General features: G+C 41.3%; 4 protein-coding genes across 4 annotated transcripts; 3 read left to right on the forward strand and 1 right to left on the reverse strand.

Moving 5' to 3' along the window:
* The first annotated feature begins 5107 nt into the window (after positions 1-5107).
* LOC104420630 (cytochrome P450 724B1) lies at positions 5108-11438 on the forward strand. The gene is made up of 9 exons (XM_039302522.1): positions 5108-5337; positions 5567-5891; positions 6610-6762; positions 6963-7208; positions 10140-10226; positions 10330-10351; positions 10484-10590; positions 10936-11051; positions 11336-11438. Exons 1-9 carry the CDS (start codon positions 5108-5110, stop codon positions 11436-11438), a joined length of 1389 nt encoding a protein of 462 aa, XP_039158456.1.
* A 3305-nt stretch (positions 11439-14743) lies between these two features.
* LOC104419199 (proteasome subunit beta type-7-A) lies at positions 14744-18967 on the forward strand. The gene is made up of 9 exons (XM_010030774.2): positions 14744-14906; positions 15622-15782; positions 16739-16880; positions 17082-17178; positions 17295-17364; positions 17457-17561; positions 17804-17902; positions 18030-18117; positions 18555-18967. The coding sequence occupies exons 2-9, from the start codon at positions 15639-15641 to the stop codon at positions 18629-18631; spliced, it is 822 nt and encodes a 273-aa protein (XP_010029076.2). The 5' UTR covers positions 14744-14906; positions 15622-15638; the 3' UTR covers positions 18632-18967.
* Positions 18968-19826: 859 nt separating this feature from the next.
* Positions 19827-22965, forward strand: LOC104419200 (ras-related protein RABB1b). The gene is made up of 6 exons (XM_010030775.3): positions 19827-20074; positions 20187-20326; positions 21512-21594; positions 21986-22190; positions 22289-22357; positions 22623-22965. Exons 1-6 carry the CDS (start codon positions 20029-20031, stop codon positions 22713-22715), a joined length of 636 nt encoding a protein of 211 aa, XP_010029077.1. The 5' UTR covers positions 19827-20028; the 3' UTR covers positions 22716-22965.
* A 568-nt stretch (positions 22966-23533) lies between these two features.
* On the reverse strand, positions 23534-26486 carry LOC104419201 (pre-rRNA-processing protein ESF2). The gene is made up of 7 exons (XM_010030776.3): positions 25622-26486; positions 25364-25427; positions 25137-25204; positions 24814-24903; positions 24598-24728; positions 23842-23992; positions 23534-23763 (listed from the first exon to the last, which is right to left on the reverse strand). Exons 1-6 carry the CDS (start codon positions 26124-26126, stop codon positions 23891-23893), a joined length of 960 nt encoding a protein of 319 aa, XP_010029078.2. The 5' UTR covers positions 26127-26486; the 3' UTR covers positions 23534-23763; positions 23842-23890.
* Positions 26487-26840: the final 354 nt, after the last annotated feature.

The raw sequence follows: 26840 nt of genomic DNA on the forward strand, positions 1-26840 counted from the left end.
GGTCGTCTCATTGAGCCAGTGATACAGAATGCAAGCAGAATGACTTGCACGTGAATAATTTTTTTTTGCTTTCACTTCAAAAACGATAGATTTCAAAACGGATGCGTTAATTTTTCTACTCAATTATCTATATTTTTGTTATGGTTATGGAGATCATGGGATTGTGCGTTTTGCATTCAACGGGTGGAATTTTCCCTCACTTGTTCCTTAGTGGCTCCTGCTTTAGGGGACCAGTCGCTCTTATTTTATGGGTATGCACGCGGTCAGGCCTCTTGACCGATCGATTTCGGCTACGCATTCTTTGAACAGCATTCATTGTAGTACGCCTAATCGGAACCCCAAACGGCACCATGCGCTATTGACTATTGAGTCGGACCAAAATTGTTGACCAAAATTAAAAGGAGGGACCGAAATTTGTCGTGTTATATATGGAGTCATGCTCTTCCAAAGATCGGCTCAGGTTGCGTTCGTACTTGCACGTTTTTTTCACCTGCATGCGTTCTAGAACAAGTGATTAGAACATTGTAAGATCGGCAAATGTCCTTATCTTTTCCGGTTGCAGAATTTGGATCGATGTGAAGAAAGGAAAAACGCACGCCAGGGCCCAGGACCAACACGAGAAGCCATGTTATTGTGACATGTGATTTCAATTGACCGAGATTAAAGAATATTTCATCTCAAAAGATCCTTATGATCTGAACGGCTCATATTTTAAGTTTTATGAAATCCATTCCTGGATATATTTGTTTTGATAGGGGTGGGGGTGTCATGACTCATCAGTAGGTGAGCCTCACCCTGCCTTCTTTTCTAGTATTCTCAGCTCTCTGATTTGTCTCTATTCTGACCTTTACTTCGAATAGGGAGGCAGGACATGGTGATGCATGGCACCTTTTGCAGGCCCATTGAAACTTAATCACGCATGAAGACAAAGGCTTTTCCCCCTGGTCTCTCTATGTTTGGGGACTTTATAAAAATACAATCTCTTCAAACAGTTTTCTTTCAAAGAACAAGAATTCAAACTATTTTCTTTCAAAGAACAAGAACATTAATTGTAACCAAACGAAGCAAGGGCCTTATTGAGCATTTGAACCTTGTCCAGCTGTGCCAATGGATGTTTGTCCATGACAAGAACATGAAAAACTTTCCATGAGTCCTAATAATAACATGTCAATTGTTAATCTCCGTTCTTAGAATAGAGAAAAGCCACAATCAGCCACGTCAACCCTCTTCCGATTCTTGGAGATTTATAGAAGTGTCGTGTACAATATAACCGCTTCGAAATGCTTTCTCCGTCCCAAACTGCGAGTAAAGACAAAAATTAGATGTAACTTGAGCCAAATGCTTTCTCCGTCCCAAACTGCGAGTAAAGACAAAAATTAGATGAAAACTTGAAAGCCATTCTTTAAAAGGTCGTATTATTCCGTGAAAGGATGGCATCGGTTGAGTCATTGTGTTGCAAGGTCTTATTTCAACACAAAAGTGATAATTTCTTGTAGTTTATCAGCTTGAATAATTTCTAACGTGTCTACTACCAATTAAAAAAAAAAAAGATGTGCAAATTTTCTAAAGCAAAGACGAATAGCATGTAGTTACATCAAAATATTGTTGCAAAAGTAAGCGGTTGAACAATAAAATAGATCAGATACCAGATTTATGTATCGGTTATAATGACATACGTTCATGAGAAGAGTAATAATGAATTTCACTATAAATCAAGCAACATGTTAGAAATTATAACTATATTTGAATCACTCAAACAGTCTCAGTGTTTTCTCAGCCCCAATTACACCGAATAATTCATGCAATGTTTAGCCCCATAATTCCTTGCAAAATGAACACTCAATCTCATAAAGAAATTATACATGAATTCTTTCATTGGCTATCACACATATGCAAGGACGTAATTGACAAGAAGACTTGGCATCAGGATGAAAATCTCAACGAATTTTAATCCAAGCAAATTGATGTGCCATCACCAGTTAGACAAAATAAATATATTAATATGGAGCATGGAATATATCCCTCTGTTTCCTGCAGGCCAATGTTGGAAACTGACTCTAACCTATAGAAGGAAAGCTCACGTCTCTTGCTTTGCTGTTATTGTCCAAAATATCTTTTACTTTAATTCAAAAATCATCAGATAAACCTTCTTGGGATATTTTCCGAGAAAAGTGTTAAAAAGTCCTAAACATTTTGCCTTTGTGCCAATTTAGTCCTAAACCTTTTTCGGTGCCAATTTAGTCCTAAACATTTTTAAGTTGTGCAAATTCAGTCATTTCCAGCAATTTTGACCGGATTTTGCTGACTGGACGCCGCCGGGCTGACGTGGTACGATCGGCGCTGGACAACTTTTAATAATATTTTTATTTTTATTTTTTAAATATTTTTTTTTTTTTTATTTTTGTCTTTTTCCTCCGGTCGGTCGCCGGCGAGGGCGAGCCGACCCTCGCCGGATCCGGCCATGGGCGATGGGCGAGGTTGGCCTCACCGGATCTGGCGAGGTCGAGACTCGGGGTAGGGGTGAGCGGTTCCAGGTTCCGGCCGGTTCCGTCCAGGAACGGGAACCTACCCTCAGGGCGGAGTTCCTCAAAATGATGAACCTAGAACCTACCAGGAAGGCCGAGAACTGGAACCTACCCACTGTCACAGGTTCCGTGGTCGGTTCCGGAGTTCCAACAGGTTCCTTTTTTTTTTGTTATTTTGATTTGAACTATAACATATGTGCACGTTATCCAAAAATATAACGTACGCGCACGTTACCAAAAAAAAAAAACTATAACATATGCGCATGTTACCAAAAAAAAATATAACGTATGCGCACGTTACCAAAAAAAAATTATAACGTATGCGCACGTTACCAAAAAAATTATAACGTACACGCACGTTACTAAAAAAAAAATATAACGTATGCGCACGTTACCAAAAAAACTATAATGTACGTGTATACTACACGGTAACTTCCCATTGACATGTTATCTTGATACATTAACTTCGCACTGCACAACAATAATAGAATATAATTAGAAATTTCAAAACAAATAGCAAACTAGAAAGTAGAAATAAAACACCACTAGAACAAGAATGTCTAGAGGTACAAGTTTTGAAAACAATTTCGATTAAACCCTTAAATGAACTCAGAAAATTCTGAAATTTGGATACGTTGTATTTAAGACCTAGAGGTACAAGTTTCATGAATAAATCGTAGTCTAATTCGTTATGGATTAAAAGATAAAATCGATTTACTTTTCCTATTCTCTACTTGCACAGTTTTTGAAACATTTTTGGTTAAATAGGCAAATGAACTACAAAAATTACTAAATTTAAATATGTTGTAGGGAAGACATGAAGAGAGATATTTCATGCAGAACACATTTCCAAAAGAACCTCATACAAAATGATATAGTCCATGCATTGCAACTTACAAGATCCGAACACATCAGATTGCACAGTTTTAGAAACATTTCCGATTAAATACCCAAATGACCTTAAAAATTATGAAATTCGACTATGTGATAGCCAAGACCATAAGGTAGATACTTCATGAAAACATAGAAGTCAAATTCGTCCTAGATAATTAAATATGGACGGTTAAAATCCCTGTTCGTAGTACCGTAATTCCAGATCTAACCATCTCCAAAGGACCACGATTTCACCTACCTATTCTTGTTTTTTTCTCTAAATTTTTGATATGTTGTACCTCAGGATGTCCTTTACAACTTTTGTTAAGAAACTGAAGTGAAATTTCGACAAAAAGGTTGCCTTACAGTCCATGCATTCATCAAGGGTCGGTCCCAAAATCTCCAGATCCAGTCTTTCCAAAGAATAACGATTTCACCCACTTATACTTGTTTGTTTTGTCCCAAATTTGAGTATGTTATACTCCAAGAAGTTCTTTACAACTTTCATTTAGAGGCCGAAGCCAAACTTCAACTAGAACATCACATACAAGTCACTAGAACATCCAAGGTTGAGCTTTTTCTGCCCTAAGTAACCAGTTCCGAAACAGGTTCCGGTTCCGAAACCGGTTCCGGTTCCGGTTCGAGACCGGTTCCGGTTCCTAGAAAAAGGAACCGGAACCGGAACCGGTCCCCTTGGAACCGGGGAACCAAACCGGACCCTCCTCCGGTTCGGTTCCGGTTCCGGCCGGTTCCGGTTCCCGGGTAACCCGGGAACCGCGCTCGCCCTACTCGCTGGCCCTCGCCCGACCTCGCCAGATCAGGCCATGGGCGAGGCTCGCCCTCGCCAGTCTCGCCGGATCTGGTGAGGCGAGCCTCACCCATGGCCGGCAAGGCTCGACCTCGCCGGATCGGCGGGCGAGCCTCACCCATGGCCGCCTCGCCGAGATCGGGCCATGGGCGAGGCTCACCCTCGCCGGCTGATCTAGCGAGGCGGCCATGGGCGAGGCTCGCCCTCGCCGGCCCTCGCCCATGGCCGGCAAGACTCGACCTCGCCAGATCCGGCGAGGGCGAGCCGACCTCGCCGACGGTCGCTTCTGGCCGGTCGTCGGACCTCGGCGACCGGGCTGGAGGAAAAAAAAAATAAAAGTATTTAAAAATATTAAAATATTATTAAAAAGTTGTCCACGTCGGCGCCGATCATGCCACATCAACCGGCCGACGTCCAGTCAGCAAAATCCGGCTAAAATTGGCCAGAAAGGACTGAATTGGCACAACTTAAAAAGGTTTAGGACTAAATCGGCACCAAAAAAATGTTTAGGACTAAATTGACACAAAGGCAAAATCCGATTTTCCACATCCGAGAGTTATCGAAATTGAAGTTCCAAACTTGTTCGAAGCTTATCTGAAAAATTAACTCTGCGCTTTCCTACGATTGATGTTAGGGCTTTCTTTTACAGGCTTGAACTCGAGATTTATTTTAACATTAAATATTACATCATTCTTTGGGAAAAAATGATTAAAGCAGAATCAAAAGAAGGCCAGCGAAAACAGCAGCGGTCTCGTTTTGGGGCGAAACATTTAACGCAAGGAGAATACCCCATCATCTCAAAAGAGTGCTTCCCCAAAATTAGCCCCTTAAGTACAGTGCTGTGTTGTTTGTGTGCGTGTATTCTGAGCTTTGCTTTTGCTGAAAAATTCAAAGAAAGGCCATGGATATCTTTTGTTGCCGCTTGCTCGACACTGTGTTTGCTATCTTCCTAGGCCTCTGCTTGGCTCTTCTGCTTCTCTTCTTCAAATCCTTCTTCTGGAAGCAGGACATTAGGGCAAGAAACCTGCCTCGGGGAAGCGAGGGATGGCCTCTTCTCGGAGAAACTCTCGCCTTCCTCTCGCCTCACCGGTCCAACTCTCTCGGTAGCTTCTTGCAAGATCACTGCTCTAGGTATGACTCATCGAGCAAATATGCTACGTTTCCTTTATTGTTTCGTTTTTTCCGTTTGTCGGACGCAAGGAGTTTACAAAAGTGAGTGAAAAGTCGACCGCGAACCTTCGATTCAGAATAGACACAGGGCATCCAAACCTTTCGGTTCAACTACGCAGACTTTATATACTGTTTACCCACTTTGGACTTGCAATGTAAGAGATGATGATCTCATTCAGTTGATGCACAGGTACGGTAAGGTATTCAAGTCCCATCTCTTCGGGTCACCGACCATAGTCTCCTGCGACCACGAGCTCAACACGTTCGTCCTCCAGAACGAGGAGAGGCTGTTCCAGGCGAGCTATCCGAAGCCCATGCACGGGATTCTTGGCAAGTACTCCCTCCTCGTGGTCTCTGGAGACCTCCATAAGAAGCTGAGGAGCGTGGCCGTCAACTTCGTCACTGCCTCCAAGTCGAGCTCTGAATTCCACCGGTGCGTCGATAGGCTGTCGGTCTCCATGTTGGAGTCGTGGAAAGGGCGTCAACAGGTTGCTTTCTGTAAAGAAGCCAAAATGGTAAGTCCACTTTTGGTATGAGTGTAATTCAGCTTCTATCAACCACGCAATGGCAATTTGATGTGAAAACCGTCTACTATGATGTCTTTCTAAAATTAAGGATCTTAAGACTGCGCATGATAAAATTTCCACTTCTCTATTTCTTTATTTCTCTTTGCCGAACAGATTTGGAGAGTAAATCCGTTTGATAACGTAATTTGATTTTTCTATTTTTGAAACGGATTTTTATTTGAAGAAAAAATCAAAAGTTAAAATTTTCAACTTCTCAATTTCTAAAACATAAATTGAGAAATCAATTTCTGGTCAGAAATCAATTTCTATTCTAGAAATTTTGTCATGCACACCCTAAATCTAGCATACAAGGTTTTAATACTTACAATCACTGCTAAATTAGATTTGATAGATATCAGAATGTTGACATGTTTGCACTTTCATGCATACACTTTAAATTTAGGATATTTGTAATCATTTCATGAAATGAAATATTTTGAAACGCGCCCTACTATTGCATACAGTAAAAATTATATCTAAATCACTCATGCAAGACAAGACACTTTTCTAGGTTCTTTTTTTTGGGGGGGGGAGAGAGATTTTTTCATTTTTAAACTAGTGCGTTTTGTATATGACTTAGTAGATTGGTACAGGGCAATCATGAGATTTCTTATTTTGATGATTGAAAACGGTGTTTTTTCTCTCTCTTTTGTTTCCAATTTCTTAGTTTGCACTAAGCCTTATGGTGAAGACCCTTTTGAGTATTGAACCAGAAGACCCGAGGGCAAGGAAGATACTTGCTGATTTCTTGACGTACATGAAGGGTTTCGTGTCCTTGCCCTTATATATTCCCGGGACCCCATACGCCATGGCCGTGAAGGTACACACTTAAAGCCTAGCAACCTGAATGTTAGACTATCATTTAATAAAACCTGCACTTGTACTATTAATTGTTTGATATAGAATATATGGAAATTCTATATCTCTCTTCGGCGTATTTTTATGATCTCTGAAAATATATATTTGATGTCTTATAATAATGCCGCTGAAAAAATGATTGCTCTTTTGAACCTTGGGCAGGCAAGAGCAAGGCTTTCCTCAACCGTGAGAGAGATAATAGAAGAGAGAAGAAGGACAGGCAGTGCGGCGGGTTTGAAGAAAGGAGACTTCATGGACGTGATCCTGGGGAAGGAGGAGTTGAACGAGGAAGAGATGGTGAGCATCGTGCTCGACATCTTGCTCGGCGGCTACGAAACCACCGCCACCCTCATGGCCCTGATCGTCTTCTTTCTCGCCCACGAGCCCGCCTCTCTCCTCCAACTCAAGGTGCATCTCTCTCTCTCTCTAATGGCCATAGCGAGCTTCATAGGAGACCCACGTGATCCGAAAGAATTCACGATCATGCACGCATCAATCTCTCTCTCTCTCTCTCTCTCTCTCTAATGGCCATAGCGAGCTTCATAGGAGACCCACCTGATTCGAAAGAATTCACGATCATGCACACATCAACCGTAACAGCTCAAGGATTCTCTCTCTCTTTCTAATGGCCATAGCGAGCTTCATAGGAGACCCACCTGATTCGAAAGAATTCACGATCATGCATGTGTCACAGGCCGGGAATGGAGCACTTGTCACGGGCCGAGAGATTCCTTGGCCTCGGAACAACTTGCGAGCGCTTGGTGAGCGGAATTCACCAGGCCAGCCCTTTCTTTAACTGTTTTACGAATGATACGGTGAATGATTCTTCGTACGAGATCCTACCACGCCCAACTTCGCTCGGGCGTCTAGTCCATCGAGTAAGACAGCAAATCTCTTTAGGCACAACAACTGGTTTCGGCCTGCCATGGCCTCGTTAGGAGAATGGCATCAGCTCCCGACCAGTTTGTGCACGGGAGGCCTACCCCGTCTTCAAAGTTCCTAAGTGATATAATCCTTCTATCCTAAAATTCCTAGCACCAACCGTCCTGACGCCACTCTCACGGACCAGTTGTGTTCTACCATTCTGCCCCACACTTTTCACCAAATAACCCCAAGCACCACTCACAAGTGTCACGAGTACATGAGGATTCACGGACCGTGACATTCTCCCCCACTCAATTTGCAACGCCCTCGTTGCAATCTGCTCTGTCACTTCTGTTGGAGAAATCTTTCCAGAATATTTTGAAGCTGACAAAACATTTCTATCAGTCTAAGTCTGGATATCGATAGTTAAAGTCTCAAGACTTTATAGTCTCAAGACTTTGTAATCTCAAGACTCAAGACTCAAGACTCAAAACATTCTCATGACAGTCTTTCTAATCCAAAGTGTTGAAGGAAATCCAAAGCCGAGGTTTATGGTTGAGGATTTGATCCTATCCTCTGGAATAGATTCTTTGGTTGGATAATCATTTCGGATTCTTTAATTCTTATCTAAGATCGATTGAAGATCCGATGGTCGAGAAATAATCTTGGATTATTCTATTCTTGGAAACCGAGATCCCGATTGTATGGGCGAACAGATTGATGGGCTATCATCGATTCCTTAAATAGCTCGGATGATCTTCTTGATTGATTCCGTCCAACGGGTAGATTGGAGGAATTCCTTTGGTAAGTGCCAACGGCTATGATGGCATGAAGGAGTATAAAAGGAAGACGTTCTAGTTGTCTTAAGTGTGTGATCGATAGAAAATTCCGTAGTCTTAAGATCCTTGATTGTTAGTTGAGACTGAGCGAAATTGTATACAGAGAGTGTTTATACTTGGTGACGCCTTGAGTGAGTGTGGTAGATCATCTACACCTAGAAATCAAGGAATATCAACACTGTAACAACTCTTTGATCATAGTGGAATCCAGCCAATGGCTGTCAGTGCAGAAAAGAGTGGACGTAGGCTTGAATCAAGCCGAACCACTATAAACCAAGTGTTCAATTCTCTCTTTCCCTTACTCAGTCTTGCGATTGAATTTTTAACTGTTGCAAATTCTCTAATTGTTTAAATATCGTGCAAGCTTCGAGAAATTTTTTGTATACCTATTCACCCCCCCTCTAGATACTCGTACTAGCTATTTCAACTTCCTTGCGTGAATTAACCATTGATGTGCCACTTTTGGGAATTCACATCGAACGGTCACGCTCGCCTAACAAAACAGGTTTGCTCCATTGGTGGCTTCTTTTGATCTCAGCCACTCAGCCCTTCTCGGTCACCTGCGCTTTCTAGCAAGTGTGGCATTTTTCGCCAACCGCATTTTTGGCAACATCATTTCAGCCTAATCAGCATCTTGACCCCAGCAAACCAATGGAGGTTCTTTCCTTGTTGAAAACGTGATAGTGGACCTCTTTTTCGAATTCACCGATCGATCCAAGAATGTTATCCCTATTCAGTGAGGATTCAGTTCTTCTCTAACTCGCATGCCGCTCGACGAGAAACCGACTCATCCTAGTACCCATCTACTAGAACTTATCAGTTCGACTCACACATGAGCGAGGAGTCCGATTCTCCGACTCGCTCACTTACTAGAGGGATTCCTGCTCTGATACCACTTGTCATAGGCCGAGAGATTCCTTAGCCTCGGAACGACCCGCGGGCACCTGACGAGCGGAATTCACCAGGCCAGCCCTTTCTTTAGTTGTTCCACGAACGATACGGTGAATAATTTTTCGTACGAGATCCTACCACGCCCAGCTTCACTCGGGCATCTAGTCTATCGAGTAAGACAGCAGATCTCTTTAGGCATAACAACTGGTTTCGGCCTGCCATGGCCTTGTCAGGAGAGCGGCATCAGCTCCCGACCAATTTGTGCACGGGAGGCCTACCCCGTCTTCAGAGTTCCTAAATGATATAATCCTTCTATTCTAGAACTCCTAGCACCAACCATCTTGATGCCACTCCCACGGACTAGTTGTGTTCTACCCTTCTGCCCCACACTCTTCACCAGATAATCCCGAGCACCACTCACAAGTGTCACGAGTACGGGAGGATTCACAGACCGTGACACATGCATCAACTATAACAGCTCAAGGATCTCTCTCTCTCTCTCTCTCTCTCTCTCGGCCATAGCGAGCTTCATAGGAGACCCACCTGATTCGAAAGAATTCACGATCATGCACGCATCAACCATAACAGCTCAAGGATGATAACTAGAATTTCGCAGGCAAATGTCATCCACGAAACCAAAGTGCTTTTTCAATATAGATATATGTATGGTCAGTAATGAGTTTCAACTAAAAAGGTATTGATGTTTTCATGCCTCTCTCTCTTTTCCTTTAACTTTTGTACACAGGAAGAGCACCTAGCAATAAGGCGAAAAAAGGGGAGCGAAGAGCCCTTGAACGGGGAAGATTACAAGCAAATGGAGTACACTAATGATGTATGATCAAGATTAACCACACATATTATATCTTTTAAATCGTAATCAGTAGGTCACACTTGCAAGTTCTGATAGGCTAATGCAAAGCTTAAAATATGAATAGGTCATATGTGAAGCTTTGAGATGTGGGAATGTGGTCAAGTTTGTGCACCGAAAAGCCCTTCAGGACGTTGAGTTAAAAGGTAGCTCTCTAGTAGCGTTGTTGTACCTCTCTCTCTCTCTGAAACGAGATTAAATTTGTGAAAACACTCTCTCAGGTTTGACCATACCCTCAGGTTGGAAAGTATTTCCTATCTTTGTCGGGACGCATCTTGATCCGACTCTTCATGAAAATCCCATGAAATTCGATCCCTTGAGATGGAAGGTGCATACTCTTTGATTATTAAATTCATACAGACATGAACATGAGTTAGAAAAATTACCAAAAAAAAAAAACATGAGTTAGAAAAATCTGATTACATGGTAATTACCCAATTTATGTGGGACAGGGTTTGTTTTACCGAATAAGCCAAACTGCTCCAATGATGAAGAAAAAGAAGCACTGTCTCACTTATTTTGAATGCATGTAGACCCTTTTTCCACTAGTGTGCTTATTTAAATGAGGTCCAAAGCATATGAAAAAGCAGAAAATAAAGTCCAAACGTGTTTTTCTTAGTTTTCCACTTAAATCATCATGATATGCATAAACCTTGTTCACGTATGTCGGCAGGATAAAGCGATAAGCAAGAAGGTCATGCCTTTCGGAGGTGGACTTCGACTTTGTCCCGGCGCCGAACTCGCGCGGCTCATAATTGCCTTCTTTCTTCATCACCTCGTCCTCAGCTTCAGTTACCAGAGAAAACCTGTAATCGAAATCTTAATTCACACCATACATTATACGAATGGACAACGACATGATATGCGATCTCGATCTTTGCATTTTATAATGATTCAAGCAAACAGCATGACGGTGTATTCGTATCTATACCTTGTACGCAATAACACGATATAGATACGATCAATCATGATACAATATTATAGAAATTGTCGCGAGAATAGCATGCAATTAATTTGTTAGAAGTCTTGAATCATATAAGCCAGTGGATCTCTTCTGATGTTAATTTGTAATGTAGGTGGAAGACAGAACCAGATGATTTCCCCATCGCTTACCCTTATGTGGAGTTCAAGAGAGATTTGGTGCTGGAGATTGAGCCAACAGAAAACCACAGCTAAATTACAGACAAAAAGAAGAAAAAATAGTGAACAGGTTCATAGGGAAAATAAATAACAAAATGCCTTGATTATGTTTTTTGAATGTAAATGAAAAAGATATGATGAGCAGGCACCTTTTTTTCACCTTTGGGTCTTACATATATGATCCAAAAAAAGCCTAGGACTTAGGTATGGTGAGAATAATGATAATTATTATTATCATTATCTTGAGGGACAAAAAATAGTTGTGAGTGGAGGAGAATGAATGTAATTTGCACAGATGTGAGATGACAGTAACCTTGATTGTCAATTATATTATGCAGAGGTAACATTGGACCACCACCTTTGGGATAAAAATCAATGATTATTAATCTTCATGTGCCGACCCAAAGTGAGACCAGACATTGTCATTGATTGTCCCATTTTTGGGTCACTTTATATTTTTCCCCCTTCCTCCCTGTTTAGCTCTTGGCTATCTATGCTCATTACAGAAGAAAGAAAGAAGGCCCTGCAAAAAATGGAATCCAAAATTGAAATTCGTGCGCATCATTATCTGCATGTCGCAGTGAATAGAATACGGCAGCCGTGAATCATGCTAGGGTTCATCATCAAGATATATCGAAGATGGATAAGATAGTAAATCATTAATTTTAAATGGTCTGGGTAGGAATCCATTTCATGGTAAGTAAATTTTCATCTTTCTTAGTGTTAGACTTCACTGCACAATTACAAAAAAAGTAGAGAGTAGAAAAGCGAGAAAAAGAATTTGAGATGCAAAATTTTATCATGTTCACCCTTAAATAAAGGTTACATCCAACTGAGAATTTCACTATAATTAGCATATTATACGTCTATTACATTCCCCAATTTATAAGAAAAGAGAATATATACATATATATATATATATATATATATATATTTGCGGAGAAAACCCGGATATATTTTATTTTTTTTGGTAAGGGAAAACCCGGATAATTTTCCCACTACTATCTCTATGAAAGTTAAATATGATGAAATATTGGATGAAAGCGGTACAAATTAATAATAAATAACACATGTGGAAAACCCTCCAAGGCGTAGGGAAAAACCACTATGATAAATGATGTGATACAACTTCATCCTAAGTAGATCTTTCACTATTTTAAATTTGTGGATCTGAATCTTTCACAAAGTCACACTCAAAGATAACTCTCTTGGAAGAAGAAGATTGTTTCTTCCGCCACGCTACGTTGCTCTAAGATTCTTGTTTTTTTTTTTTTTTTTTTTTGTATGTTCTTCTCCATTGAGGAAGACTCTTGTTTATAAGAGCAAATCCAATCCCAATTGGAATTATATGATAAGAAAATCATGTTGATTTATCTCCTAATCTCTTATGACTTTTTGGATATGGGAAGATCATTTTGATTTGTTTTCCGATCATTATAAGCTCTTATTTTAAACAATGTCCACTTTAGAGCCTCATTTGAGAAAATGAGGGCACTTCAAACTCTTATTTGAAATTTTTCCTAAGTGCATTGATGCAAAAGAGACTATTTTTTTATTTTCTAGATAGCAATAAGGTCAAATTTGACGAAAAACCACAAATAAAAACAATTGCGTAACATTCCTAATTATAACATTTAATTTATGCAAGGACACTATTATTTAGAGAAAACATTTTCATAAACAAAATTAGTTACATGTATTCATTGCAGAATTCATGCTAATGAATTTTTCATTAATTTTATTGTAAAATAAGGAAAAGTTGCATTATAATGGACTTAGAATCAACCATATCAATGCAATGCATATCTTTTTTGCCCCAAAATTCAGTTAACTAAGAATATGTGAGTATTGAATTGCCACTTAAGCACAACATAGGAAACAGAATAAATCTACTTCAATTAGAAGAATTTAACTTGATTTATCACTCTTAAAAGTAATCTACTCGAGAGCCTCATGAGAGGGGCGCGGTCAATAAATAGGAGGAATATGTTTTAGGGCTTCTCACTTAAATTATATTTTTTCGATTTGTTTAATGAGACGAGTCCCCAGCCCAGCCCAGCCCAGCCCAGCCCAAGTAAAATGATTTGAAACCTCTTGAACCAGAAAGATACCACTAGACCAACATGTTCTGGGCTTCGATTAGTCTTTAATACACGGACAATCTCGTAAGATATGTTGCCCAAAATAATGCTGCGAATTGGTGGCTTTCAAAAGCACAATAATTAAAAATAATAATTTTTAATTAATTCCCATGTTGCACAACATCGTTTAAATAGTTAAGAGTGTGAAAACTGTATCAAGATTTTTGCCCAAGCTGAATCTAGTCAAACTGAATTGTGCCCCCAGTTCCTCAATTTAGAGGTGAAAAACATAATTAATTTTGCACCAATTTGTTAGTTTTGAGGCAATCAATATATTAGACGATGTAGTTTAGGTCCAATCATGCCAACTTCACTTTTTGGACAAACAATGCGTTAGCTTCTGAATTAAGTGGTCTTAAAAATAAAATTACAAACGAGAAACATAAATCGAGCACATTTGGGAAACCTTAAGAAACATCAACCTCACTTACAATAATGGAATTGATCATGATCTCTAGGAAACATAGGAAAATAGTTGAATTATTATCCAAAAAAGAGATTAGACTTTCAACATCAACACCAAACATTGAGAGAATGTACTGGCAGCTGTATGCCTCTCTCTTTGGGCCAAGCTAAGCCCTTCCAACTTTATCGAATAAAGTGAATATGGATAAAGAAAACTTTGTCGAATCCGAGAGTCACGACTTTGACTCTCTCTACATACTTTTTTGCCATCATTTGATCTCACATTTACTCATTCCATACTCTCACTTCAATTTAAGTATGAGTTTTCATAAATTGTGTTGAATATGAAAATATTTTAATAATATGAGTCGAGTCCGATGTGATTCATTATTTTTACGTTGTATGAAAATGGATCAAAATGAGTTAAATAAATTTATTTAGATAAGGCCATTTTTTTATCCGATCCAATTCACCCGGGTTTACTTTTAAATAGAGTAGGTCAACGGACAGGTGGACAACCAACTCGTCCTGCTCAGGCCCGAAAGGAAAATGGGCTGCCTTGAGCAGGGACTTCATGATAAAGCCCCACCCGCTCCCGGCCTAGACATTTCTAATGTAAAATGCACGTTATAGTTTGGGAACCAAACTAGGCCCGACGCTGGGGCCCATTCGAGAAGCAAGGACTCGATGAAGTCCGGCCCATCATGCGCCCATACCGGCCCAATTTACGTTGTCTCGAAGCCCAGCCCGAGAGAGTCCTCCGCCATCTTTCTCTTTCTTGACGAGGAAGCCAGTGAGGGAGAGCGACGAAGGAAATAAACCGAACGAGAAGAGAAGCAGAGCCTGAAGCAGAATCGAACTTGCAGAGACGCTTTTCCTCTCTCTCGCCCGTCGCCTGCATTTTCCGGTGGATCGGTCCTCCGCCGTCTCGCTGCTCCGCGCGTCTCGCCGCCAGCAGGTTTCTCTTCGCTGCTCTGCTAGCTTCGAACGCGCTTCGGTCGCTTCTCGTTCCGAGGAGTCTTGGCGTTCTCGTTCGCTTCTCTCGTTAGATGCTGTCGCTGTCTCTGGATTTTTGAGGTTTGGAGGTCGCGTGGCGAGGCTAGGCATGTCTCGGTTTCCTTTTGACGTGGGGCTGAAGGGGGGAGGAGGATGGTGAGACAGGCGATCGCGCGATTGAGGGAGGAGCGCTCGATCAATCGAGCTTCGTGTTTCCGGTGGTAGCTACTTTTGTTGTTAGTGTCTGTACGATCTTAAGCGTCGCGCGAAAGCTTTGGATGAGGTGGAAGAATGTTTTTGATGGGTGAGAGTAACGGTCCCGTGACGGCCTGTGTGGATTGGACCAGGTGCTGTTGGCGGTGTCAGCGGCGGTGTATTACGCCTCTTAAAGATCTAATTGTCTATAGTCGGCTGTATCTGCTCTTGTTTTCACCCTCCGGGGTTTGTTGCTTCTGTCGTAGGTTCTGTGCTAGGCCACATGATCACGCATGTGTTTCTTGTTAGAGCAGTTACAAATTGTATTTTTAAGTACTGTGTTGTACATTGGACTACATCAAAGGTGAATTTTGTGGGAAGTTGATGATACTGGCTTGTTTTACCCTCTTTCAACTATGTTCCTCTCATTGGTCAAGTGATTTCCGTGGTTGGACTCACAATTCTTGGCTGTCTTTTTGTAGGACTACTTAAATCCCAAATGTCTAAAGCAACAATAGATCTCCCTCCAAAAGGTGGATTTAGTTTCGATCTGTGCAGAAGAAATGACATGCTGTCAAAGAAGGGTGTTCGCCCTCCTTCATATAGGAAAACTGGAACTACCATTGTTGGAATAATTTTTCAGGTATTGCTTTTTGTTAGATTTGTTGATCAGCGCAGCAAGCTATGATCTTCTAGCTACCACTATTTCAAGTGTTAATTGAGGGAATGTGTAAAATTGATATATGTTTTTCAAATGAGTGAGCCAAATATCACCTTAGCATCCTTCAATTTGCTTTTCTCTGTGATTGCAAGGCCAAAAATCGGCTAACTTGGACCAGTGAAATATCAGAAGTGATGTCAGTTCTTTTGTGAACACCCTATGAAATCTTGTGTCTCTGGATAAGCTAACCTTATTTATATAAATAAATTTCTCCAGCCTTTTTGGGAACCTTTGATATTATCATAGCTTGGCTGGTTTCATTCATACTGATTATGATGGGCGCTGCCGCACTTTAAACTTCTGTCCTTATGTCTATTCTATATAAACTATAGTTATTTAGTGCTTGTCTGGATTCAGTCGGCTGAGAAGTTGTTGATGAATCCTACTGTTATGTATCTGCTCATTATTTTTAAATGAGAAAGTATTACTTAGTGTGATACCTGACCTAATCTAAGAAACAACAGAATTTAGGTGCTTTCTTTTGGTGCCTTATTGGTGCTTACCATCCTTAGTCAATTCATGAGAGTGGTAGGGCTGTCTTAGACATTGAATGGCTTTTCGTGGTTGCCCCCCCCCAAAAAAAAAAAAAAAAAAAAAACCACTTCAATTTCCATTTTCCCCTCTTGAAAGATTGGCATTATGTCGATCCTGAGTTGATGTCATTATATTTTGCAAGAATACTAGAGGTTGAAATAAGAGCATATTAGAGTACGGTGAATGTCGTAGTAGATAGCTTAATTTACTATAGTGTGCATGGATTGGCCATAACGGTCTAGGACCATGAATGATTATATGTGTGATGTGGGTTTATCACTTTCAATAATAGTTAAATATGCTCATCTGCATTTCTTTCTCTTCTTGAAATCTTCTTTCTGTAGGATGGAGTTATTCTTGGAGCAGATACTAGAGCTACTGAAGGGCCAATAGTTTGTGATAAGAACTGCGAGAAAATCCACTACATGGCACCAAACATATATTGCTGTGGTGCTGGGACTGCTGCTGATACAGAGGCTGTGACAGGTTCAATTTTCACTTTTGAGTATCATTTGGCAGTGCTAATGAGGACTCCACACTTCTCTCTAACATTAGCTTGGAGTTATCTGATATTTACAGTGTGTCAGTATGTACCTATTAAGAATAGTGTCAAACCTGTGATTTCTCACTATTGTTTTGGTGAAGCTAATGCATTTATCTCTTATATGCTGTCTCTCCATCCCTCAGACATGGTAAGCTCACAGTTACAGCTGCATCGCTACCATACGGGCCGAGAATCTAGGGTTGTGACAGCTTTGACCTTTCTTAAGCGACATCTTTTCAAGTATTGCTTCTCTCTTCTTCTTTTTTCCTGATTAAATGATGGTTAACAAATCTGAAATTCTCTCTTATGGTTCTTCTGGTTCTGGTTCTGGTTCTGGTTCTATATGTCCTACACAGCTATCAAGGTCATGTCCAAGCTGCTTTGGTACTTGGCGGTGTTGATTTCACAGGACCTCATCTACATACGGTGCGTTTGAGATTGAAGACTGCTGGCAATGCCTCTTTTGGCCTGATAAGCTTAACTTCTCGCAAATTTTAATGTAATGCCTTCTTCTGCAGATATATCCCCATGGATCAACTGACACATTGCCATTTGCTACGATGGGATCTGGTTCTCTGGCTGCAATGTCTGTATTTGAATCAAAGTATAGGGAAGGCTTAACTGTAAGTCTTTTTGTTATATTAGGAATGGGTACTATTTTTGCCGAACCTTCTTTTGTCCACATTAACTGTAATTCTAGCTGATTTAGTCAATCGTTGTTGTGTTTAGCCTATCTTATATTGCATCTAGTTATATATATGTCTTTGAAAGGAAAAAAGGTAGGGGATTAGATCTCTTGTAGTTTGTCTATTTGGAAAGAATACCAAGGATATTGATAAGAGAATTCATATTCATTTTCTCTCAGAAAGATGAAGGAATTAATCTTGTTTCCGAGGCGATCTGCGCTGGTATATTCAATGACCTGGGAAGTGGAAGCAATGTTGATATTTGTGTAATAACAAAGGTTTGTGGTTACTCACCAATTGCAATTCTTCCTGTACCCAAAAGTACAAAGAGCAAAGAAACTTGTTTTTCATGAGATCGATTATGAGACTCATGTTGATGTCAGTTTTCCCCATTTTTGGTGATAGGGTCACAAGGAATACCTCAGAAACCACCTTTTGCCAAATGCTGATGTTTATGCACTCAAGAGAGAGTATACTTTTCCTAAGAAGACTGGTCAGTACCTTTTACGCTGAGCTATCTATAGTCTCTTGAGGATATGTTCTTACAGTTTGTTCTAGCTTGAGTTTTATATGGTAGAAATAAGATATTGATGAAGTAGCTTGGTTTTGCTTGTTTTGGGGATCTCAGGGGCATTAGGGAAGTTTTCTTGTCTGGTAGTTCTTTTTTCTTGGCCGCATTTCATGTTCGGCAGTTGAGAAATATATTTAGATACGATATAGATTCTTGGGCTTCTCAGAGTGCGGCAGCCACATGACTTTAAGCGTAATAAATATAGCACATCATTTGTCTTGCCCTCGTTATCTATATAAAGCCAAAATTCCAGGTTCCTATGCTCGAGGCATGATTCCACTTTACTCCTGTTAAGTAACATGACTGCCGTTCTGTGTAATTGTTCGGACTTGATAAATCCGTGCCTTCTGTGCTTGCAGAGGTTCTGCTAACGAAAATCACGCCATTGAGGGCGAAAGTCAAAATCATTGAAGGAGGAGACGCAATGGAAGAGTAAATCATCACTGGGGGGTAGGAGAGGATTGAGCATTTTAATTGGCTTTATTGCAGCTCCAATGCTTCATGAACAGGTGCAGGGATGGGCGCATCTAAACTTGAGTAGATGGTAGGCCTTCAATTAGAAAGCTAGAGCGATTGATTGCTTGTTCATCCTTTGTGCACTTATGCTTTGTGTGGCTCCATCTTAAGTGACATCTCAAGTTGAGCCATGCTCCAAAGCGCTTGCTTTTTTAATGGATTTCGTTCAGGCATGGTTTGAACTTTCCTCTGAAGTGTCCGTCCGTCATGTGAAATTTGTTTTATGTGTCTGGAAGAACTGTTGGACCTGGCATGAGTTAGAAAGCAGATTCGTGTTTTTCTGGCCGCACATCGTGCGATTAATCGCAGGGCCTTGACCTCATGGTTACTAAAGAAAAAGCAAAGGATATATGGTTGGGGGTCCAATGGGCCGATGCAGTCTGGGACGACTACCGACCGGTCTAAATCGATTTAGTATGTTCCTTTGCCCGGTTGGATTGCAATCAGTTCGGTCCGAGCGTGGATCACGTTACTTTCTAGCAAATGGTCCATTCACCCTACTTCAAAATTCAAAAATGACACCATCGCCCGCGGTAGCACAGCTGGCTTCAGGCCCTCTTCTCCTCACGAAAGGGAGGGGTTCGAATTCCAAAGGTGTCGCGTTCGCGCGACTCAAACACGGCTGGGTTTGTGGTGGTAGCTCAATCTGTCCCGGGTTTACGTCTAGGTTGTCGGTTGATGTTGGTTCCCGGATCATCAAAAAAAAAAATCAAGAATGACTTGGTCATAAGTTAAAACAATCAAAACAATCACTATTAATTTTTTACTTAGGATCCAGAATGCTGATTTGGACATTAGAGCAGATAAGATTAGTTAAACTCACATAAACTCTCGTTATCACAAACATGCATGGGATCTATTTTGAATCCAAATCATGTGAAAAGTTCAATCTAAAGATAACGTGGGACTAGATTGAAATGTCGAAAGTACGGGAGTCCGGTTTGTCCCTTTAATCAAACGTTGCTGTCGGGTTAGCCACACGATTAAGATTACCGATTAAAATAATGTTTATGCTATACGATTAAAAAAGGAGGAGAAGATGCGATGCGATGCGTATGTGGAAGCTTGAAGCAAACCAACGCCTTAGCGTGCTTGGGGGGTGTCTACGTCACTTCCTTTCCCTTCCCTTCCTTCCTTCTTCCCTCATCTCCCCTCTTTTCAAATTCCCCCATCCAAATCCGATTCCACTGTTCCCACCTCTCTCTCTCTCTCTCTCTCTCTAATTCGATCGATTCAGGCCCCCCCCACCCCCGGCGCTCCTCCTCCTCCTCCGCCTCCCTGCGCCACCTCCGGTCGGCGGCGACGTCGTCTCCAGACATGTCGTACGACTACCTCTTCAAGTACATCATCATCGGCGACACCGGTGAGCCCCCCCCCGGGACCCCGTGGAGCGGGCTTGCTTCTGGATTTGGCTCTTCTCCGATTGCGGAAACCCTAATTTTTCCTCTTCTTTTTTTGGGGTGGTTTGCGTGCAGGTGTGGGCAAATCGTGCCTGCTTCTGCAATTCACGGACAAGAGGTTCCAGCCCGTCCATGATCTCACCATCGGCGTCGAGTTCGGCGCTCGCATGGTCACCATCGACGGCAGGCCGATCAAGCTTCAGATTTGGGACACGGTCAGCTGCTATTCCTTTCTCTCTTTCCTCGACTTTGTTTTGACATCGTAGGATTCATTGGGCGCGGCGAGCTGAACCGCGTCCCACCTCCGTTCCGTCTTGGATTTAGGTTTCTAAGGTCTGTGTTTGGGGTCGTAGCATAGAAAAAACTTAGTGCTCTCTTGCAATTGGTAGTTCGAACTGGAAGTCTGTAGTATTACTACTGGCTATTTGTTGCTGATTCTGAGATGATGACTTTTGCCTTTCCAAGGAACTCTTCTCTAAGAGTCGAAGACGGCAATAAGATGCCGTGCGGCTCTTCCATCTTGGTGTTTTGTTTTGTCTATATTTGTACTTAATCGGATGGGACATGGAGTTAGTCCACAGGCAGTTGTCCTTAGCGTGATGAGCTGTCGGTGATATGCTGATTGGTTCCAAAATGGGTAACATAGGCTGTATCTCGTTGGCAGTGATGGAATTTGACTTATTTTGTTTCAATATATCTAGAAGCATTGGATGTGTGAAACTTGTAAGTTCCGTTATACTTGAAGACTGTTCTTGTCATCCCTGTGGATATTTCAGAAGCTTTGCGGAATTAGTCCTTTGATTCTAGGAAAAGACTAGGAACTGAAATATGGAAGTCGAAGTTTGGCCTTCTGTCCTTGTTTGCTTTACAGGCTGGAGGGTGGCTGAAGGAGTAAGATTTAACCTGGAGGTTGGAAAATTTTGGTGAAGTTAAAAAAATGCCAATGATCCTTTGGATGACTGAAGTAAATATCAAACAAAGTTGAGCCTGTATCTTTTAGCAATTTGAACCTGTCATCTGTAGCCTGTGTTTAGATTAATCACAGTTGGACAGATGTCATTATGGGATGCTTAGTCCTAGTTTAGGGACATGATGTACCTTTTCCTTGCAGTCAATGGGAAAACTTTGAACTCGATTGATATAACATGCACCATTAAACATGTCAAAGACAGAGATGCGGAGAGAAGCCAGTAATACCTACTCCCTCTCTATTTTTGGCTAGCAGAGAGTACTCGAGATGGAACCCATTTCTTCCACATTTCCAGTTATTTACTTTTATACATACAGAGTTTGTCAAAGAATTCAGACATGCTTGAATTTGAGATAATGCACAGTCTAAATGTCTGTATGGTTACACAAGCATTGGTCATAACTTGTTTGAATTTTCTGTTTCATTACAGGCAGGACAGGAATCTTTCAGATCCATCACTAGATCTTACTATAGAGGAGCAGCTGGAGCACTTCTAGTTTATGACATCACCCGGTATGTAAATTTGAAATGCGAGTGTCTGTCTGTTTCTTTTTTCTGGGAGGGAGTGAGAATGGATAGAACGATCTCCTTATGATCTCATGTCCAGGTTAAATTACTTCCTTAGACATTGAGTAACTTCATAATATGGATGCTGCCACACGGCAATGAAAGCTATGCAGTAAACTAAAAAGGGGAGAGAATGTGATCAACAGATTATGAGGCTGTGAAACCTATGATTAGAGAATATTTATATTGGAATCTGACCTTATTGTCCATTGTGAGATATAAGTGTCAGAACTTGGGAAATTTGTTGGAGGAATATAAAGGGAGAGGTCACATTATGTCTTATTAATGCAATCATTTTGTATTTTATTGCTGAGACCAAAATTCTCTTGTATTTTAGGAGAGATACTTTTAATCATCTTGCAAGCTGGTTGGAGGATGCTCGGCAGCATGCAAATCCCAACATGACAATCATGCTTATAGGAAACAAATCTGATCTATCTCATCGGAGGGCTGTCACCAAAGAAGAAGGAGAACAGTTTGCAAAGGAAAATGGACTTCTATTTTTGGAGGCATCTGCGAGAACAGCACAAAATGTTGAGGAGGTGATTTGACTCTACCATCTCTTCTCTATCCCATTGTGGGTGAGTCCACAGTAGCATAACATTGTTCCTTACGATCTTTTACCTTTTTCATCCTCCAGGCTTTTGTAAAGACTGCGGCACAGATCCTACAGAATATACAAGACGGCGTGTTTGATGTATCTAATGAGGTATACATTCTCTTGCCAGTAAATTGACATTACTTATGTTTTTCAGCCAAGATACACACGTCAAACTTTTCGGGTTTTAATTTAACTGATTTGTAATATTCAACGCTAACATAAGTCATTGATGGCAATGTCATTTGTGTGGATGAGTTATAGGTTTCTTTTAACAAATGGACCATATGTATACTCGATATGTTGGATTCAAACGTGGGCAATTGGATCACAACCAGTTCTCTTAATAACATTTCGTTTCAAATTGCACTTGCAGACGTCAGGAATCAAGGTGGGATATGGGCGCCCTCAAGGTCAAGCCGGTGCAAGAGATGGAGCTGTAGCTCAGAGGGGTGGCTGTTGCAGCTGAATGAGGATAGCGCAGCATTGGCGTTGATGTTCTTCTCTGATCTGTTCTCCAATCTGTTAATTCTGATCTTGGCCCTGAAATTTTCTATATGTTCTGATGCTGCTTTAGATAATGTGAAATGTACAGATCTGTTCACATCTGTTCCTCGATAGCTATCATTTGTAGACCCATTAAATCTTCTAATCACTTTGACTTGCTCGATTTCATGAATGATTCGACTCTGTGCTTTGGGAGCTTGCATGATTTTTAACCAATTTGGTCATCATTGGAGTGCCTTCTCGAACTATGAAGTTCATGACTGCTTTCTCCAGGAGGCATGCCCACTCACTCTGCTGGTGAACAAGGGGACGCAAGATGATTTTCATCTTGAATCTTGTCAATGGCAATAGAAACATGGCAATACTTGTATGCAATTCTTCACTTATACTACAGGTGCAGCATAATTTCTTCGCAGTCAAGTCATCATCTCGCCATTGATGACCTTACAAAGTGGACAGAGCTGTCCCTGTCTAACTCTGTTCAAAACTTAGTTTATATACCCACGGTCATCGACCCATTAGAAATGGGATATTTCGTCATCTTTCAATCACAATTTCATGGAATGTGATACCGGTCATCGCTAGAGGCAAAATTGCTTCAGTGTCATGTTCTCTGACTTGGTACCACCTAACACTCCGTCGTACAAAGTTTAAAACAAGATGATTAATGTTCATTATACTAAACCACGTCTCAGGCATACAAACCAATGAAGGTGGGAGATACGCCACAGAATCAACTGATCTTAAAATATAAGAAGCCAAAGAATTTTAGGGCGAGAGTTCAGTAAAGATGGGAACTGCTACTGGCAAAATAATTGATTAAACTGAGTGACTTGTACACCAGCAAAACTGTTGCCAAACAAAATTGAGGCATGTCCAATTTAAGAATTTTACATAGCCAAAGGTTCCGTTGAGCCATACACCGGCAAAATGTGTTCTTATCAGGCTCGACTTTTTAACGACCAAATTAGACACTTGCGAACTGAGTGATACTAGGAAGCGCCGAACACCTGCGGATGAAAACTCGTGCTTTAGACAGCAGCGCAAAGATAAATATCTAATGATGTGTCTTGATAAAGGAAACTTACCCCAGCTAGAATATCTTTAGAGAGACGAGGTTTGTTTTGGGCTGCATTTTTAGCAACCGGTTGCTTTTGGGAACTGGCGAATCACCTTTGCCACTGGCTGGCTGACCAGTTGCTCAGGGCTTTTCACTGAACCTTCTTGTGACCTTTGCTTCTGTAAAGCAAAATAATGACACATAGACATAGTCAAAAGGCAAGAACTGAAAAACAGAAATGCCTCAGACACCAGACGTGGATGAACAGCTACACCACCATAACAAAGTGACGGACATGAAATACAACGCTGAAAAGGGAGAAGGATAATGACATCTTTCTGGAAGAGTTACAAATTTCATACTTGCTTAAGATTAAGAGGAGTTACTGCTGCTACCACATCCTCTATGGATGATAATGAGCAAGTCTTTCGCAAATAACACACCCACACACACTGATGAACATGTCTACCCAGCAAAGATGCTCTAAAAAGATGTTAAGAGGGTATTTTGCATAGACTAGGCAGATATTAAAGCATTCAAACAAGAAAACAGAATAGGTTTTTAGATTCCCATATTTTCAAGGATGTTTGCGTATTCTAGCCATGTCTCAAGGATCAGTACCACTGTCTGTTGTTGGACCTCCGAAATGCATTCTTAAAAGTCATGATGAGGTCTGCTCAGCCTGGCGTCACTGACTAGTCACTAGCGACCAACTAGGATTTGCTAAGGTCTTCCAAGTACTATTAGAAAACATCTACAAGGAGTACGGAGAAGGACCCTTTACCTTCTTGAGCCGTTCCTCTATGGAGCTTAAGGCTCGGGACTGATCAACCTTAGAAAGATAGAAATCCCGCTCTCTCTTGGCAGCAGAAAGTTCTAAAGCCAGCTTTTGCTCCCGAATAGCATTCTTATAAGCTGCATTACAAACATCACAATATAAAACAAGATCAGCTCCAGCAGACCACAAGTATGGCATGAAATATCTAATTGTGCTACATACCGATTTCTTCAGTAAGATCATCCCACTTGAATTTGCTTAAATACTTGATATTCCAGAGATCATAATAAAATGAGGACCTCTTCCTCCCTCCTAAACAGAATCAAACATGCAGAAAATTAATAGTAGACAGTGACACCAAGGAACCTATTCGAGAAAGCTTAGGAAAAAGGAAAAACCAACTTTTATGAGGAGAGATGTATCAAACGCAAAACAAAGAGTATTGACAAGAACATATTGCAAAAGGTGCTCTATTTAGATACTCAAAATAGACGCATGTGACAAAGCACACCCAACACTCTCCAGTAAAAGGAATGAAACGTTACCTATTTGTTCACCATTTAACATGTTAGCAACTCTCTTTGCAACACTTTTCTTGGCAAATTCAACCCATCTACACAATAAAAACACATTGAATCAAGGTATTTACATACGTTCACAGATCATAACCTAATACCGGTAGTAGCCAGAATTAGGCTTTTGACTGGAGTAAGACTAATACAGGGCATAAAAGAAAATGCAAAGCTTGTTGCAAGTCCAAGGTAAATCATACCCTTCTGAGAATCCTTGTCCTCGAAAGCCACCGGCACGTTTGCGCTTCACTTGAGCCGCAGGATCTATGATGGTAGGCATACATAGTGAGTTACAACATGCACATCAGTTACGTCAACAAGGAGAAGCCTCACATTCGCTAAATTGGGCTTGTGGCTTCTATTTCAACCCAAAGACTTCACTCCATAAAAACTTAACAATCCATAATTTCGTGCATGCACAAATTCAATCAAACATCTAGGAAGGGCATTGTATTTACCTTCGGGCGCAAGATATATCCTTTGTATTTCTCCATACTGAGAAAGAATCTGGCGAAGCTTCACATGATCCATGTGAGGAGGAATCCTGCTCAAGTAGCAGACCCCGCGATTCCCGGCTCGAGCAGCCTCCTTCGCCAACTGCGTCTTCTTCTTCTTCTTCCTAATTTTCCTCATCGCCTCCTCGCCATTCGGTTCCATCTCCACGTCGTCTGGAGGATTCACAGAATCGACATCCCTCGCTCTCGCAGCATCAGCTCCTCCATTCTGATTACTATCCTCTTCGTTTTCACGACCATCGATCTCACTATCGATGCCTACAGCTCGCGGTCCGCCGTCCTCCGCAGCTTCCTCTAGAAGCTTCTCCTTCCTTCTCCTTTTCCTACTCCCCTCCCCCTCATCCCCGGCCTCCAATCTCTTTTCACTCGCCATTGCCTCGATCTCCTTCTTCTTATTCTTCCTTCTCCTTTCCTTTTTGAAAGTAGAATCCAAGCGTTCCTCCTCCATCGAAACTTGTTCCCTCGACGAAACCTTAATACAGATAGTCAGCACAAAGCTGAAAGAGGATCGACGCAGGAGCACGGAGCTCCCTCCTGAGCGCTCGATCAGAATCCGGAGGCTAACTTAACGGAGCAATGGCGATTTCACGAAACGAGCAGGTCGAGCTGGACAGAGAAGAACTGAGATCCCGCACGAACCGCAAGCAGAAGCGACCGAGGCTCTCACCTTCCGGCAACGCGGCGGCTGGCTGGCTGGCTGGCTGGCTGGCTGGCTGGTTAGGCGGCGGCCGCCGTCGTTCGCAGAAGAGACGGAGAGCGAGAAGCAGAGGCGACGAGTCGGCTCGAGCGCCAGAAGGAGAACAACAACAGGACCGAAGTCAGCGGTTGCTTTGAAGGTGATGCAAAAAGCCCATGAAAATGGTGGGCCAAATATTTTAGGGCCCAAAACGAAACCTGCGGTATCTTTCTTCTTGGCCCAAAAAGCCCACGTAGTCGCTTTCTCTATTTATGGAGGAAATGAATTTCTTTACCATCAATTCGGCTTCATTTCTTTCATAGAATATAAATGATTTTGTAAATACTTCCCTAAAAATGATTATTTGTATCCCTTAAAAAATGAATAAATGAATGTAAAATATTTTCTTCATCCACAAATAAGATTAGACATAAATTATTATATTTTTTATTGACTAATTATTTCAAATTATATAAACTATCATTT

This window comes from Eucalyptus grandis, chromosome 9 (assembly GCF_016545825.1).
Source record: "Eucalyptus grandis isolate ANBG69807.140 chromosome 9, ASM1654582v1, whole genome shotgun sequence".
Lineage (NCBI taxonomy): Eukaryota > Viridiplantae > Streptophyta > Magnoliopsida > Myrtales > Myrtaceae > Eucalyptus > Eucalyptus grandis.

Coding starts and splice junctions, on each gene's coding strand:
- LOC104420630 (XM_039302522.1), top strand. CDS start 5,108: ATGGATATCTTTTGTTGCCGCTTGCTCGACACTGTGTTTGCTATCTTC. Junction 5,892..6,609: donor TCTGTAAAGAAGCCAAAATG/GTAAGTCCACTT, acceptor CCAATTTCTTAG/TTTGCACTAAGCCTTATGGT. Junction 10,591..10,935: donor TCGATCCCTTGAGATGGAAG/GTGCATACTCTT, acceptor GTATGTCGGCAG/GATAAAGCGATAAGCAAGAA.
- LOC104419200 (XM_010030775.3), top strand. CDS start 20,029: ATGTCGTACGACTACCTCTTCAAGTACATCATCATCGGCGACACCG. Junction 20,327..21,511: donor AGCTTCAGATTTGGGACACG/GTCAGCTGCTAT, acceptor GTTTCATTACAG/GCAGGACAGGAATCTTTCAG. Junction 22,191..22,288: donor CAGCACAAAATGTTGAGGAG/GTGATTTGACTC, acceptor TTCATCCTCCAG/GCTTTTGTAAAGACTGCGGC.
- LOC104419199 (XM_010030774.2), top strand. CDS start 15,639: ATGTCTAAAGCAACAATAGATCTCCCTCCAAAAGGTGGATTTAGTTTC. Junction 15,783..16,738: donor TTGTTGGAATAATTTTTCAG/GTATTGCTTTTT, acceptor TTCTTTCTGTAG/GATGGAGTTATTCTTGGAGC. Junction 17,179..17,294: donor CTTAAGCGACATCTTTTCAA/GTATTGCTTCTC, acceptor TGTCCTACACAG/CTATCAAGGTCATGTCCAAG.
- LOC104419201 (XM_010030776.3), bottom strand. CDS start 26,126: ATGGAGGAGGAACGCTTGGATTCTACTTTCAAAAAGGAAAGGAGAAGG. Junction 24,904..25,136: donor GTTAAATGGTGAACAAATAG/GTAACGTTTCAT, acceptor GATTCTGTTTAG/GAGGGAGGAAGAGGTCCTCA. Junction 23,993..24,597: donor TAGAGGAACGGCTCAAGAAG/GTAAAGGGTCCT, acceptor TTTGCTTTACAG/AAGCAAAGGTCACAAGAAGG.